This window comes from Ascaphus truei, chromosome 11 (assembly GCF_040206685.1).
Source record: "Ascaphus truei isolate aAscTru1 chromosome 11, aAscTru1.hap1, whole genome shotgun sequence".
Taxonomy (NCBI): Eukaryota; Metazoa; Chordata; class Amphibia; order Anura; family Ascaphidae; genus Ascaphus; species Ascaphus truei.
The window spans coordinates 23,917,137-23,933,644 of NC_134493.1; the positions used below are offsets into that span (position 1 = coordinate 23,917,137).

General features: G+C 42.0%; 1 protein-coding gene across 2 annotated transcripts in view; it reads left to right on the plus strand.

The window, feature by feature from the left end:
• Positions 1-16,508, plus strand: part of ATF7IP2 (activating transcription factor 7 interacting protein 2) — a 98,094-nt gene that overhangs the window by 24,757 nt on the left and 56,829 nt on the right. For both annotated transcript variants that reach the window (XM_075565339.1, XM_075565338.1), the window contains exon 2: positions 15,257-16,160. In XM_075565339.1, coding sequence (XP_075421454.1) covers positions 15,257-16,160 — 904 coding nt within the window. The remainder of the gene's footprint in view (positions 1-15,256; positions 16,161-16,508) is intronic.

The window sequence follows — 16,508 nt, forward strand, 5'->3', positions numbered from 1 at the left end:
GCTGGGAGGGAGGGAGGGGGCTGAGAGGGAGGGAGGAGGGATGAACCGCCGCCATTTTTTAAACTTTTTTAAAAAAATTTATTTAATTAACTGGCGCCCGGCCAGAGTCATCGCGGGCCGCACAGAGAGGCCAGACGGGCCGCATGCGGCCCGCATGTTGTGCAGGCCTGGTGTAGGGCTTCCGTACACCTCTTCCTTCCCTCCCTCCCGATCAGGCGCGCGGCGGGCATTTTTTTTTTTACAATTAGCGCGCCCCCGTTACTAACGCCGTGGTCTCGGGGTGGACCCCGAGGACCGCGATATAACGGGGTTTACCTGTAATACTAAAAACCTTATTTTATGCAAGCAACCTTTCTTTGGTTATGCAGTTGCTAGATAAAGGAAATGGCATCTACCTCTATCATCATATATATTTTCAGAATGATCACAACATTCTATTACTGAGAATTGAAGGGGGTTGGTATCTGTGGAAATGAATGCATGATCATCACCCCTGCACGCATTATATACATCATTCACTCAGAATATCAGAACAAAAAATGTCTGCGTTGGTCAAAAAATGGCTGACTTGTGATCCTTTCCTTATGGCTGACACACGCCCCAGGGTGACCCCCTCCTCTCGGTGGGGGTGCAACACACTTCTGGATCAAAGTTTTGCTGCACATGACACATACATAGAGAGTGATGAGTACTGCCAAAACACATACAAGGGCATTCACAAGCCTCACTTCCAGGGAACCAATGGACTTTGTGATGTTTGTGGGTGAGATGGTGCTTAGTGTAGTGTTACTTTGACCATGGTGATAGATATCTGCGATGTATAAGGAACACAGGCAGATGAGTATTACTGACAAGGCTCTGTAGAGAGCATTCCCATGACAATCTTGTCATCTCTCTGTGGGTTATACGTTCGCAGACCCAATGGTGCATACATCTTAAAATTCTAACTTAAACACACTATAAAAGAATAAAAATATTGAGTCTTTGATAAAAATGAAATGTTCTGATAAGACCAGGCCTCTGTCTGGTATCTTATTTTCCTCGTTGGTTAACGGTCAGAGTTTTATGACTTGTCAAAACGTTAACTTGATGCGGCTGTGCTTTAGATGACTTTGGTCTTTGGTGGCGCTGGAATGAGTTTTATGTGAGCCACGTGGATCCAGGAAGAAATCTCTGACACTTTAATTGCGGTATTAGTGGTGAGAAGTATTTGAAATGGTCTTTTCATCTGGGATGAAGAGCGTGCTTTTGTAGGAACTACTTGACCTTTTATCTCCGTCTTGCGTAGGTGCACTTTTATCATACCTTATGACTAGAGAGACTCAAAAAATATATTAGATGCATACAATACTTATTTTTGTATTACCACTAGATGGTCCTTAATTTGTTCCTTTGACTTACTGATAGTCATAAGTCATCCCATAAGTGTCTCATAGGGAGATAATTTATACCTAGGAATAAATTCTTGTATCAATGTGTTTACTACTGTCTTAACATCCGCATATAGACAGAGGTATCTCCAATTAATGCTCCTCATATTTAAAACTAAGCAGCTAATGTGGACTTGACTGTACTACAATCTAAGTTCCTAAGACTTTGGGGCCTCATCCATTGTTAAACCAATTATTTCCATAGTTAATTCTATCCTGTCTGCAGGCCATATCCCTAAGACCTGGAAAACTGCCAGAGTTGTCCCAATCTTCAAAAGTGGGGACAAAAACACTGTCTCAAACTACAGGCCAATCTCTCTTCTCCCAATACTATCCACAGTCATGGAAAAAATATGTTCACTCCCAATTAAGCAATTATTTTACCAATACAAATTTCCCTAGCCAATCCCAATCTGGCTTTTACCCAAACCCTCCACTATAACTATTCTGCTAAAAGTTTGAAATGCTTTGTATATAATATATACCTTGTTCACTTATGTAACTGCTTTTGCAACTATGTATCCCTGTATTTAACCCTATGCACAAGACACACCCAGAAATTTATAGCCTCTCGAAAAAATTTATAGCCTCTCAAAAATAAAAACGGGACAATTATACAACTGAGGTTAGATACACACCATATATAAATTAAACAATACGTGTGAGCTTAAAATATTTCCAACATATCCTAATCCTATAGAAATGCCATTGACGTGTTTTTTCTGGTTTACACACACAGAAACCACAATACAGACACACAAAGAACAGAGACACAAACTTCTCTCATACACAGCCAATCAACTTCTCATAAATAACCTGCGTTTAAAATTATTTTTTATGCTCCGGAGCTTTTGAGTTAATTTTCGGAACTTTTGCACATTCATTTGGAGAAAAGGGGGGGTGTCGCGGTCTGTGCTGCTGTTATTCTGATTCTCTTTCTAGTTGACATTTGAACAGAAGGAAAAAGTATATTTTCTGGTTTAAAAGACCTATTTGTGTGGCTGGTACGAACAAACCTTTTAATTTTTACCAGTTACCAGGAACTTTATCATATGCCCATTCTTTTTTCTTCTATTCTCTCTCTTAAGGCTGCACTGCAATTACTAGCAACATGTCCTGCCTTTTTTTTTTTTTTTTTTTTTTTACAATTATAACACTTTCTGTCCCTTCCAAACAATATACACAGTCTCTAATTGTATCCCAATTTCTGCATATAAACCTTTCATTAAAATAACCCTCAATACCTACTTCCTCAACACGATCATATGCCTTGAATATCTATCGGCAAATTCACTTACTATTTCTTTTCTATTCACTTTCTATTTCACTTGTTATTATATTAACTTCTGTCCTGGTTAAAATAAATGCAGCGGGACCCTCCTGTCCCTCAACAGAATTCTTTTGACCCATATTAATGTAAGGTTTGTTTCATTGTGGGATTCAAAAACACACGAGACGGTGCTCCCTGAGCTTCTCAATCCCACAGAAAAAGACCCCTCTTTCATTTAAACATCTGCGCAAATTGTTGATAATAGTACAAACAGTGCCATTCACTGGCCAACAAAATATATTTATATTGTCTCTTTTCGTTCTCTGTATTCATTCTTTATTATTTTTGTCTGCAGAAACACAATCTTTTGAGAATTTTTGGTTTCCCATTATTCCCCTGTTACAGCAATCAAATTTAATTGACCTGTACAATACTCCTGATACAATAATCAAATTTAATTGACCTGTACAAATGCGACTGTTGTGGCTGGCGGTTTTACTACCCACCACCAGTACACATTCAAGTGTATTGTTTCTGCCCGTTCCCGATCGTTTCTACGCTATCAAAAACGGACAGGCATCCTAAGGACACCTATAGAGGGCTCCGGTTCCTGCGCATGCGCGCTACACTCCTCACCACGCTACCACACATGGAGGATAGGAGACAGAACGGAGACAGCCCCAGCACGCGGGTCTGATCTCCCAGAACTGAGACTGCCCATCTATTTCCTATGTAAGTTACTATTATTTTTATTTGTTGCTAATACAATTTATATCTCTCATCTTGGTGCGCTTTTGTGTTTTTTCTTTTTTGACCTGTACAATACTCCTGATACAATAATCAAATTTAATTGACCTGTACAATTTAGCGTTACAATAATCAACGCAAGCTGATTACGTACAACTCTGTTGGCATGTTATTGTTCTGAATAGTGTAAATATGCAAATAAGGACCTGTCACGAGACTGTTCCCCAATCATATTTTTTCACCATAACTATATCAAAGAAAAAACTTGAATTACTTCAGCGGGTCCAAACCAGTCCTGATAAACCTTATACTTTTATAACATGGATACAGATAAGACCTTCTAAACAGAAATCCATGAAAAAACTCACTTGGTATGTAAATGACAAGACAGAGCAAATGTACAATCAGGGACCCGTCTTGCTCAGACAACAAAAAATATTTATCACAACCCAGGACGGTCTGAAAACAATCCCTTAAGCATACAAACACTCACCTTCATCACCAAAATACCAACACTTTTAACGGGACTCTCACCTTAGTCCCTAACAAAACATTACAACTCTTACACTTTAAAATGGATACAGGAGCAGAGATTAATAAACTCACTTGATGCAGGTTTCCGTCACTCAGAGAAGACACCGTTTAAGGATCAGCTCTCTACACAGCACTCAAACAATTTTAAACTCGGGCTTTCCTCAAAAAGGTGCCTTTTACCTTGATTCTTATGAGCGCTCAGGTTTGAGTGACCGAGGAGTGTTTTTTTTCAGGTGCTCAGCGTCCGGTATATTTGGGTTCCTATTCGGAGCGCCATCTGTGAAAAGTGTGAATAAAAGAGACACAATCTGAGGATTATTGCAGAATAACAAATACGTTTATTTCAATGTACGTGTGCACACATAGAAGGAAGTTTCAAAATAAAACTCCCCCAACGACATACTGGCATACAGGCCCTATTTATACCCGACATACTAAGCCCACGCCCCCTAAATGGAGTGGTGTGTGCGTCATTACGTAAGCATATAAGATAAACAAAATATGAATATGGACACATTGAGTTAATAGCATAACTATGAGATTCATATTAAAAAATGAAATGACTCAGCTATAACTCCTTATACAGGCCGGTGACCTTTTCTCTATATACGAGATTTCTGAGAAAGGGTGTACATAACCATGGGAACCTCCCTCGGAATGCGAGATGTGCTTGTTATCTATATTTTATTTTCATAAAAGTGGCACATTTCTCCCATCTCCAAGGTCTTGTGGTTAGCTGAAAGGCTTATTATCACTTAAAACTTTAGGAGCAGAAAAAAAGAAAAAAAATATGTCTTTAAACTAAACTTCCATTCCAACTTTCATACAGACAACAGACAAAATGGATGACAATATCAGGCACCTAAGATGGATGCTGACTTAAAATGGCTGCTCAGATCCCAGTGCTGTTTATGTTAGACCTCCCCCCATAATGTACTTTTTTTTCTCCACTTTGTCAATATGAACACACTATCCTATCAAAAATTCTGGACTAACTCCCTAGAGTCACACACTTCTAATACACAGTCTCTCCAACTGAAGGAATGTAGATGTACTCAAAGCAGGTATGATCTGCAGACTGTCCAGCTTAATCCTTGTGCATCACGCTGAAGGGGATGAATAGGCAGCACAATCCAGACGTGGAGAAGCGGAGCACTATGAGAAAGGGGGCACGAACCTGGTGTTTATAAAAATATTCTTTATTGATCCAGCGACATCAGAGGAAGATATATGTGCAGCTCATACATCTCCTCATCTGAATTGTGCTGCCCAAGTCTAAAGTTTACTTGCAGTCACAGTAAAAAATAAATAGATTTTTTAGATCTAACGATTTTCATCCAGGTAAGAACAAAGACCTACTTCAAACCAGTCGATGGCAATCATTTTCTGGAATCTAGTTGCCACCACTCGAGGTGGATTAAAAACGTACCATACGGGCAATTCAGGCGGAAAAAAAAGAAATTGCACTGAGGAAGATGATTTTGAAGCTCCATCACATTTCTTAAATAGGTTCCAAGAAAGGAACTATCAGCCGGATATAGCTGAAGGGGCCCTGGAGAAGGTATGTAGCATAGATGGGAGGGAGCTTATCAAAACTAAAGGGACAAAGGAAATACCAAAAATGTAACACAATTTGGGCATTGCATTAATGACCAGACTACAAAAGATGCTGAAAAGATATAACAAATATAATATGCAAACATTGGCACATTGGCAACAATGTTCCATTACTGAAAGACGTAATTCCAGATAAACCCAATGTCTTATTCCGTATCGCAAATAATATTTAAAAAAAAAAGGATTGGCACCAAGTGCTCTACCAATAATCAAGGAGCCAAGAAACAACTGGCTATCATCCCAAGTCAGGGGCATTTTTTAATTTTTTTAAGATGTCTTATGTAACATACTCCGTATTATGCTACGAGACCGATGGAAAAATTAAGATGTATGGTTTGCCTGTCAAAACCAATCCACAATCGACCAGTACATTAAGCGACAAAGACTTTGGTGGTTTGGCTATTTCTTCCATATGGACATCACCAGACTACCATACCAGTGCCTCAACACCACACGACCCATGGCTGGAAAGTGGACCGAAATGCTCCAAAGAAAACGTGGTCGAACCAGGTGTCGCAAGATCTCAAACCGCTCCACTTCACAGTAGCTGAAGCCCAAAAAGCCGTCCTAAATCAAGATCAATGGCGCGGAATCACTAGAGACGCATTGAACATCCTGCCGCTGGCCTCCACAACGCATCACTCCTTACCTTATAAAAGATGAAGCAATGTCGTTTACAGAGTACATACCATAAGGGCTTTTTTGGCTGCACAATGTGCAAAGCATGCAAACATAGAGCACAGGACAAATTTAATTTGGTTTCTTATGTGACAAAAGCGAGTTATAAGATCGAAAAACACTTAAGCTGCCAAACAGAATATGTTGTCTACTTATTGGAGTGCCCGTGTGGACTTCCAATACGTAGACAAAACAACTAGGCCCATAAAGGTGAGGATATTGGAACATTTGGACAACATTAGATGGAAAATTGTTATCCATAATGTATCTAAACATGTTACTGTATGATTCTTCATCAGGGTGACCCTAAAGAGCTCAAATTCTCTGCCATTGAGCATGTGAGTGACACCCCATTGGAGAGGAGGCGACAGGGATAAAGATCTAACCAGAAGGGAAACCTGGATACACAAACTTGTAACCCATGTCCCAAATGGGTTGAATTTGAACATAGAGCTTTTTTTTTTTTTTTTTATATGTGCTCTGTGTCCAATTCCTGTGATGCTGTTCCCTCTTTATATGCGATTCTGGTCTCCTAATAACACTGCATTTTTTTAAGACCATTATAGTCTAAATACCCTCCCGCCCCCCACCCAACCAACCACCACACATAGTATAGCTGTGAATCCTTTTAGATTTAGAAGTATTTACATTTTAGCAGAGCATCCAAAATTCACTATGGTTGGAGATATTTGGTATCCATTGTCCGAGGAGTTATATAATCCACAAATAAGGTGATGGGATGCATTCACTGGGGAGGGAGGATATTATGAAGAATCACTATAATTTATAAGAATGATCCTAATGCCTGTCTTTTTTTTCCTGTTTTTTATTCCCAATTTATGGTGTGCCGTATGATCTTTGTCAGTTCAGTTTGGTTAGATTAAGAAATATGAATATTAGCTATACTATTGAGCTCAACATATTGTTTGTATAGATTTCTGATAAATATTATACAAATACATAGTATTTTGTATTATCTTTTATGTTTTATTTTGTAATTGATAACTGTGTTTTTAAATATGTATAAAATTTGCAAATTATTATTGTGATGTCTTTTTAGACCTTGTTTAGAAAGTCCTTTCCAATGCAATTAAGGGTTATACTTTTGAGTGTCTGGACACTGATTCCTCTTGTAGACTGATTTAAATACATCTGGGACATAATTGGAATTGGGAATTGTATGGGGTATTGTATGTCTTTATATGGCGCCATAAATGTACATAGCGCTTCACAGTAGTAATACACGTTGTAATCATATATATAACAAATTATTTAAATAACCGGTCATGGGAATAACTGCTTCAGACATAAACTTAACATTAAGGAAGAGGAGTCCCTGCTCCGAGGAGCTTACAATCTAATTGGTAGGTAGGGGAACGTATAGAGACAGTAGGAAGGAATTCTAGTAAGTGCGTCTGCAGGGGCCAAGCTTTATGTATCGTGTCCAGGATTATCCACAGTGCTATTCATATGCTTCTTTAAGAAAATGTGTCTTAAGGTGGATAGAGGGTGCTAGTTGGGTATTGAGGGAAAGGGCATTCCAGAGGTGCGGGGCAGTCGGTGAGAAAGGTTTAAGGCGGGAGAGGGCTTTAGATACAAAGGGGTTAGAAAGAAGACATCCTTAAGAAGAACGCAAGAGTCAGGATGGTGCATAGCGAGAAATTAGGGCTGAGATGTAAGGAGGGGCAGAAGAGTGTAAAGCTTTAAAAGTGAGGAGGCGAATCGAGTGTGAGATGCGGGATTTGATCGGAAGCCAGGAGAGGGATTTCAGGAGGGGAGATGCGGAGACAGATTTAGGAAAGCGCAAGCGATTCTGGCAGCAGTGTTAAGGATAGATTGTAAGGGAGACAGGTGAGAGGCAGGAAGGCCGGACAGCAGGAGGTTGCAGTAATCGAAACGGGAGAGAATGAGGGCCTGAGTCAGTTTTAGCAGTCGAGTAACAGAGGAAAGGGTGTATCTTTTGTGATATTGCGGAGGAAAAAGCGACACATTTTAGAAACGTTTTGAATGTGAGAGAGGAGTTGAGTGTGACCCCCTAGGCAGCGTGCTTGGGCTACTGGGTGAATGATCGTATTTGCAACAGTAATGTGGAAGCAGGTAGTAGGGCCAGATTTAGGAGGAAGTATAAGGAGCTCTGTTTTTGCCATGTTAAGTTTGTCGGCGAATGGCCATCCAGGATGATATTCCAGAGAGACATTCAGAAACTTTGGTCTGTATAGTAGGTGTAAGGTCAGTGGTTGAAAGGTAAATTTGTGTGTCGTCAGAATAGAGGTGATATTTAAACCCAAAAGATGCGATTAGGTCACCTAGAGAGAGTGTGTAAAGAGAAAAGAGAGGGGTATAAAGCAGAATAGGTGTAGGTAGGGGACATAAACGCCTGACATAGCTGAGCGTTGAGTGTTTTACGAGCCCCACCGGAGTCTCAGGAGAGAGGATCGGGGCAGGAGAGAGCGCTATTCCTGGTATCAAGTAACCGGATCTGGAAGTGACATCAACCGGTGGACGCAGTCCTGTGAAGCTGGGTGAGAGCACGACTCAACTTGCCTACGGGAGTCGCCGAGTGATACATATGCAATGCCTGTGTTAACAGTCTCTATGTAAGCCTTGAATTTGGAGGGGCATTTGGTTTTATAAATGCAGTTTTTTTGTTTGTTTTTTTAAGTACCTTCTGCACCAGCATTGCTTTTCTGGGTCACTGGAATGAGTGAATCACACTGGTACCTACACTTGCCACAGTTTTGGATATGCCCAATGATATTGCTGGTTTGTGAGTACTGAATTTGGAGATTTGTATCTTTTATATACTTGCTTGTCCTTGCTATACTACTCTGCTGGTTTTCTATGTCTTCCTTCTCCATGGTACATGTCCCCCGTTCCCCTGCTGTGTGAAATGCAGAAAGTTTTTAAACACTGACAAGACTGTAACAATGGTATCTGGGACCAAGGCTAAATTTTTAAAGCTTCCAATGACTGAGCTCCAGATCAGAACCAACGCTAATACCACCCTAACTCCTGTTACTAGTTTTAAAAACTCTGGCATATGGTATCCTGCCATCCAAAACCTATGCCAAACTAGGTGTACTTTGCAGGAACAAATCCTCCCTAAGTCTGCTGGTCAGAAAGCGTATGGCACAGCAGATGCTGATGCCAATTATTGACTATGGGGACATATTATACGGTTCGGCACCCCAAACCATCTTTGGCATACTTGATACCCTCTACAATTCAATCAGCCATTTTGATCTCCAATGCAACTACAACACAGATCACTGCGAAAATGCTCAAAGAACTAGATTGGTCATCACGAGTCTAGGCGCAAAGTTCACCTTTCCTGTCCTGCCTTCAAATATTTTCAGGGCATGCTACCTGTCTATCTGAACAAGCTTCTCACCTTTACCACATGCAGCACTTATCATCTGAGATCTGACTCCAAAAGACTGTTCATGGTCCCAAAGTTCAGAAAGGTATCCGGCCGCTCCTTCTCTTACTGTGCACCCCAAAACTGGAACAATCTACCGTAGACTCTCGCAGACGCCACCAGTTCTTTCAAAACTAAAGCTGTCTCACATTTTAATCTGGTCTGTAACCGTTACATACGCCTATAATATATATTATCTCTAACTTTGCATGCAATGTCTTGTATATAATGTATACCCTGTTCACTTTTGTAACCATGTATTATTTGTCATCATAGCTCTATGCCCAGGACATACTTGAAAACGAGAGGTAACTCAATGTATTACTTCCTGGTAAAACATTTTATAAATAAATAAGCTTGCAGCCACCAGAGGCTACGAAGCCTTTCATTCTTATAGACAGGGCCTCTTTCAAGTGAATACACCATATTTACCAAGCTATGTTACAACATAAGATGCCTTTCTTACTAGAAGATCTCTAACCGAGCATCCACTTGAATTTGCTGTAAAGGGCCATGTTTACTAAACTGTGCAAGTGTCTTATGGAATAACACTGCTTAGTAAAAAAAAATTATGGTCTATACTGCAGTTCCATGAACACACTATCATTGGTTCATTTTGGTCCCAAGGTCTGCACCAAATAAATTATACAGTGAATATTACTTCCCAGCTTATGGTACAACTGATACAGCTCAACCCCGTTATAGCGCGATCCGATACAATGCGAATCCGCGTATAATGCGGTCTGAGCGTGGCTCTCAAGATTTGAAAACCTCCATTTTGCCGCGTGAGGGTCCGTTAGCAATAAAGCATTGAATTGAATGTTTACAAAATGTGTGTTGTGTCATGACCCTCCTCTGCGATGTCGCGCATGAGACCTGACAGCTGCAGAGAGGAAAGCACATGGACACAGCCCTATGAACTGAGGAGAGAGCTGACAGCAAAGAAGAGAGAGATCTAGATGCCGGTAAATCCTCATGCGCCAACATTTTTACGCGATCCCTGTTATAACACGGTCTCATTCTGTGGCCCCCAAGAACCGCGTTATAATGGGGTTCAGCTGTATTTAATGCTTTATTAAATATTTATTACAATTGATAAAAAATAGTGGCAGACCTTTTTTAGGTTTGTTTGTACAGGCCTCGACAGTGCTTGCATGAAGTGTTTACAAAATACATTGTAACCATAATTAATATTGTTTTTAATTGTAAATGCCTCCTTTTGGCCTTTTTTCAATATGTTCCAAATATGTGATCACCCGAAAACTGGAACCTAAATCGGTGACAGTTTGCTTTGTACCTTCAGACCGTAGGCATGGATACTTATGTCTACAATTGATTTTGTGATGTAACAATATTTTATTTATTTATAACATTTATATAATGTCCTTATCCAGAGCGCTGTAGTTGGTAAAACTTGCTTGAAGAGTGGGGACGGAACATTATGGACCGGGCTTAGGGTTGGGAGCATTTAAGACCTTGCTTCGTTGATGGACAGGAGTTGGGGTAAGGTCTCTGGATTTAATCTGGTCCGTGGCATGGTGATGGGTCTGACAGTGGGGACAGTGGTGTCAATTGGATCTATGAGGTGGGTGAATTTGGAGGGTTTAGGAAGGGGTGATGGTAGTGGAGATCATCGGCATTGGGGAGGGAGGGGGTTGGAAAGGAGGTTAATGGGGGATCATGGCATGTGATGGAAAAGAGGTTTTGAAGATAGTTTGGGAAGGGGCAGATTGAATGTGGTGGGGGGAGCTTGTTCCAGTGGAGGGGGGCGAGTAAGGCAAATGATCGGAATCGAGAGGTGGCACAGGGGAAGGGGGAGAGGGGAGGGTTGTGGCAGTTGGGGAACGAAGAGGATGGGAAGGTGTGTAGCGAGAGATGAGTGCTGAAAAGTGAGGAGCAAGACCATGGAGATTTGTTGACCAGGGTGAAGAATTGGGAAAGGAGAGGGGTGGCGCGGGGGAGATTGAGTGTATGGGCTGTAGCGTTTTGGATTTCTTGGAGGAGTAGAGGGGGAGACAGAGGAGAAGGCAGTTACAGTAGTCGAGACGAGTGAAGATTAGGTAGTAGAAGAGAAGTTTGGCTGAGGAGATAGAAATGAGTGGACACATTTTCCTTATGTTGTATAGGTGGTAGCGACAGGCGGTAATGATGAAGGTGATGTGTTGGGCAAAGAGGAGGGAAGGGTCAAAGGTGATTCCAAGGATGCGAGCAGAAGGGGGAGTGAGGGAAAAGATGGTGGGGATTAGGGAGGCTAGGAGGGAAGAGGAAGCCGGAAAGTAGAGAACTTCCGTCTTAGCTGGATTCATTTGTAGGAAGTGGGAGGATATCTAAGTGGAAATCACATTAAGGCAGGCAGCGATACGGTGGAAAGTCGGTGAGAATAGTGGGAAGGAGAAATATAGATTTGGATGTCGACTGCAAAAAAAAAATGACGTTAAATTCATGGGAGAACATGAGATCAAAGAGGAGGCTGTGTAGAGGGAAAAGAGGAGGACCAAGGATGGAGGCTTGGGGCACGCCCAATTAGAGGCTGGTGGGCGGAGAGGATGAATTGTTGAAGGTGACCGAGTAGAACCGGTGGGAGAGAGAGGATGAGAGGGCGGTGTCAGTGATGCCAAGGTTGGTGAGTGAGGTGATCGGTGTCAAGGCTGAAGAGAGGTCGAGAAGGATGAGTATGGAAGAGAGTTTTGAGTGGTGGGCTTCGGAGAGAAAGTTGTGGATGGTGAGGAGGGCAGTTTCAGTAGAGTGTGATGGACGGAAGCCAGTCTGGACAATGGGAAGGAGGGAATGGGTGTGGATGAAGGTAGAGTGTTTGGTTGTGAACGATGTGTTTGAGGAGTTTGGAGACAGGACGAAAGTTGGAGGGCAGGGTCGAGAGATTTTTTGAGGAGAGGGATGATTACAGTAGTTTTTAAGGAATCTGGGTATTTTCCACTGGATAGGGAGAGGTTAAGGAAGGGGAGGAGAAGATGGATGAGGGAGTGTTTACTAGGGTCAGAAGGGGATGTGGTGGGATGAGAGCGTTTGAGAGAAGTTCATCGTCAGAGATTGGGCAGAAGGAGGGGAAAGTGTGGGTAGGGGTGCTGAATGGAGGGAAAGGGGGCAGCAGCATGGATGTTATAAAAAAAAATTGTGAGAAGTAGGAGGCAAGGTCCATGACTGAGATGGGGTGGGTGGCTTAGGTGAGAGAGATGGGGAGGGTTGTAGCAGATTGTTTAGGGTGGAAAATAGTTGGCGTGAATGAGGTGATGGAGACTTAATTAGGGTGTTTATAGTATATTTGTTTTTTTTTTAATTTGAGAGTGGAGGAGGGATTGGAAGGTAGCAAGTGAGGATGGGGAATGGAAAGATTTCCATGATTTCTCGGCTGTGCGAAGGGAGAAAGGAGTGTTTTCAGTTGGCTGGTGAGCCAAGGTTGAGGTGGCTTTCTGGTGGGGCGCACAGGGTGGAGTGATGCGATTGAATTGATGGAGGAGGATAATGCAGGGTTGAGGGTGGATGGGGCAGAGTTCAGTGGGAGAGCGGAAAATGATGTGAGTGGGGATAGGTATGATGAGGTGGAGGAGGTAAGGGAGGATGGGTCAATTGATTTGAGGTTTCTGCAAAGGATGGGGTTGGGTGGGGGTGAGGAGGGAGGAGGAGCAGGGTGGGTGATGCAAAGGATGGTGGAGAGGAGGAGGTGATCGTCAGGTGGAACAAGGAATGTAGAGGGGGACACGGCGTGGCATCCTGTCGTGAGGATAAGGTCGAAGGTGCCTTCGTGTATATGGGTGGGGGAGATTCAGTGAGAGAGTTCAAAGGAGGAGATGAGGGGGTGAAAGCAGGGATGAGGTTGTCGAGGGGAAGGTTAAAGTCACTGAGGACATCAAGGGGGTTGGGAGAAGGTGATAATAAAGAGAGGAAGCAGTCAAACTCATTTGAATAATAGTGTGGGTGAGCCAGGGGGATAATCAATTACGATAATTGTGATGGATAGGGGGAAAGAGAGCATGCATGGAATTCAAAAGAGGAAAAAGGGAGGGAGGGGAAGGACGGGGAGGGTTGAAGGCAGGTATCCAGGATGAGGAGAAAAGGAGCCCACCTCCTCCAGTGCCAGTGTGACATGGGGTATGGGTGAAATAAGATTGCATAGATGTGAGGGCAGCAGGAGTGGCAGTGTTTTTGGTGTTAATTCATGTTTCAGTGATTGGGAGAAAGGCAAGATTGTTTTGTAGGAAGTGATCAAGGGTGAAGGTGGTCTTATTGCAGATGGATCTGGCATTCCAGGGGGAGAATAGGAGATGGGGGGTGGAGGCAAATTGGGTTACTGAGGTTGGCTTGTGGCGACAGATGGGGGTGGTGAGGACAGGGATTGAGAAGGATGGTGGCATTGGAGAAGGGGATGGGTGTGGTGGGAGGGAGTGGAGTGGAAGGAGGATGAGTAGCAAGGAGGAACAGGTGATTGTGCTATGGGATGGATGAGGGATACGATTGGTCATAGGAGAGGATGGTGAGAGAATAGTGGCTGATAATTTGTGAGGTTGGGGTGAACCGTGGTAATTCTGCACCCCCCCTGCCTGATCTCCCCCGTCACACACCCCTTACCTTTTTACTGTGGCGTCAAATAACGCTGTGGGGTCGTGAGACGTCACATGACCCACGGGTCATTTGATGCTGCATTGTCATGGAGACGGGCGTCAAATGACACTGTGGGGTCATTTGACGCTGCGTGGCCCGAAGCCGGCTCAATTCAGGTAAGCGAGTTGGAGGCCTCGCGCTAAAGAGCGCGGGACCTCTGTAACCACTGCGCCCCCCCCAACAAAATCTTGCGCACCCCTGACATAGGCCAACCCCATTGCGTGCACTTTGGTCTAAATGTTTAGCATCCCCACTAGCAGAATAGTTCCAGCGGCCATGCAAGTGTTGTATAAAGATCGCCACATACATCTAAAGATACATTTGCATAATTGATTGTAACTAGACATTGTGTGACAACACTGACATCCTGTGGTTCTCCACGTTTGAAAATCCTGGAATGCTAGCGAAGTGAATTTATAAGCACTTGAAAATTATAAGTAAAATCAGCCCCCGACAGATTTTTGTATCATGCATACTTTTTACAGTAATTTACACTTTTCAAGTAGGTTTTTGCCTACATAGATTGACCAGGAGATTATTGCAATTTTATTGGCATACTAGTGGATTCATCTCCTGTACATGTGTAAATATTAAAGTAGCATAACATTTGAGATGGAATTTAGTTAACACTGTGATTATTCATATTCAGATCTTTTGGTGAAATGTTTAGTAATTTGATCAGATTAAAATCTGTATTTAAATGTATACACTTTACAAGTTAACCTTTTTAGTGCCCTTATGACATACCACTCTAGTTTTCTAGGGGGTGATCGGAGCTCTGGTAACTTCCATTTCTGACATCTGGGCATCTAGGAGTGGTCACATAACACAGAGGTCCGGTGGCACTAAAAAGTTTTTAAAACTCAACCATTAATGCGTAGAATTGTGGGTGTGTATTTTCTCGCCAGAATTAATAATGGGACTTTTTCTTATTTTTACATACAGACTCTGCTAATTGAAAATACAAATCCATCCACGAAAAAGATTTTCAGAGCGAGAAAGACTATGAACGCAAGCTGTCGACAGCAAGTGGGCATCGTAAAAAAGATTACGGCTAGTTGGAAAAAAGAAAGCACTGCAAATGAACCTTCTACTTGCTTTTCAAAGGAAACCATCGAGAAACCAGATATTGTCTGCAAAACGAGTTATTTTGGACCAGAAAACTCTGCCTCTAGATTAAGTAAATCGTTAGAGTTTGAAACGAAGGGTCTTTTCTCGAATGGATTAAAGGTGTCAATAGAAGTGTCGCAGGTCGATTCTGGAATAAATATTGGATGTTCGTACAATGAAACGTTTGGCCCATGGAATAGCAACCAAAAGAAGCACAAAGAAATACCAGCTTGTTCTGTGACTCCTGTAAAAAATCCTTTTCATATATCTCATAGAGCACATTGTGTAGTAAACGAAACAAAGAACTCTTTGTTAGAGCCTCCATTGGATGACATCCTAAAACAAACAAATTCACTCACAAATAATGAAAATGTGTTTATAGAAGAGAAATCCTCAAAACTTATTTCTTCATCAGACTCCTCGAAAGGTTTTCAAAGAAACTGTTCAGATAAAAATGTTTGTGAAGGTGGTTCCTTTTCACAAAACATGAATGCACCATTAAAGACAAAGAATGTAAATGAAGACTATATCTTTGATAAGGCTACATCAGTACTTGGTTTTGTAACTCCAATAAAAATGAACTGTACAGAAACAGTCGAGGACAAAAATTACACCTGTTCATTTTTCACACGTGACGTTAACTGTTCTACACTTAATGATTTTAAGATGACCATATCCGATGAGGAAATGAAAAACACAATCTCTGAAGATCTCTCTATTAATTACAATTCTAATGTTGGTAGGTATATTTTATGTATAAATTATTTTATTTTGTGTATGCCTTGTTTTTGTGATTTTGTTGTGATAATGGATATTTTGGAATCTAATATTATTGGTCTCCAGGGAGCAATCCCATGATCAGGAACTGCTGGGCCCATGGCCACAGAGTTGGCAGAACCCTCAGGTATGTAAGTTAAAAAAATGTTGCATCTCCCTCATCTGGATAGAAATCCAGATGTGGGAAATGCAACATCCTTTAACTTCAGTGCCTGAAGTTCCTACCAGCCCTGTGGCCATGGGCCCTGCACTCCCTGATCATGGGATCACTTCTCCCCTTCTGTGTAGATCGTGGCTGGTCGCGAGTTAA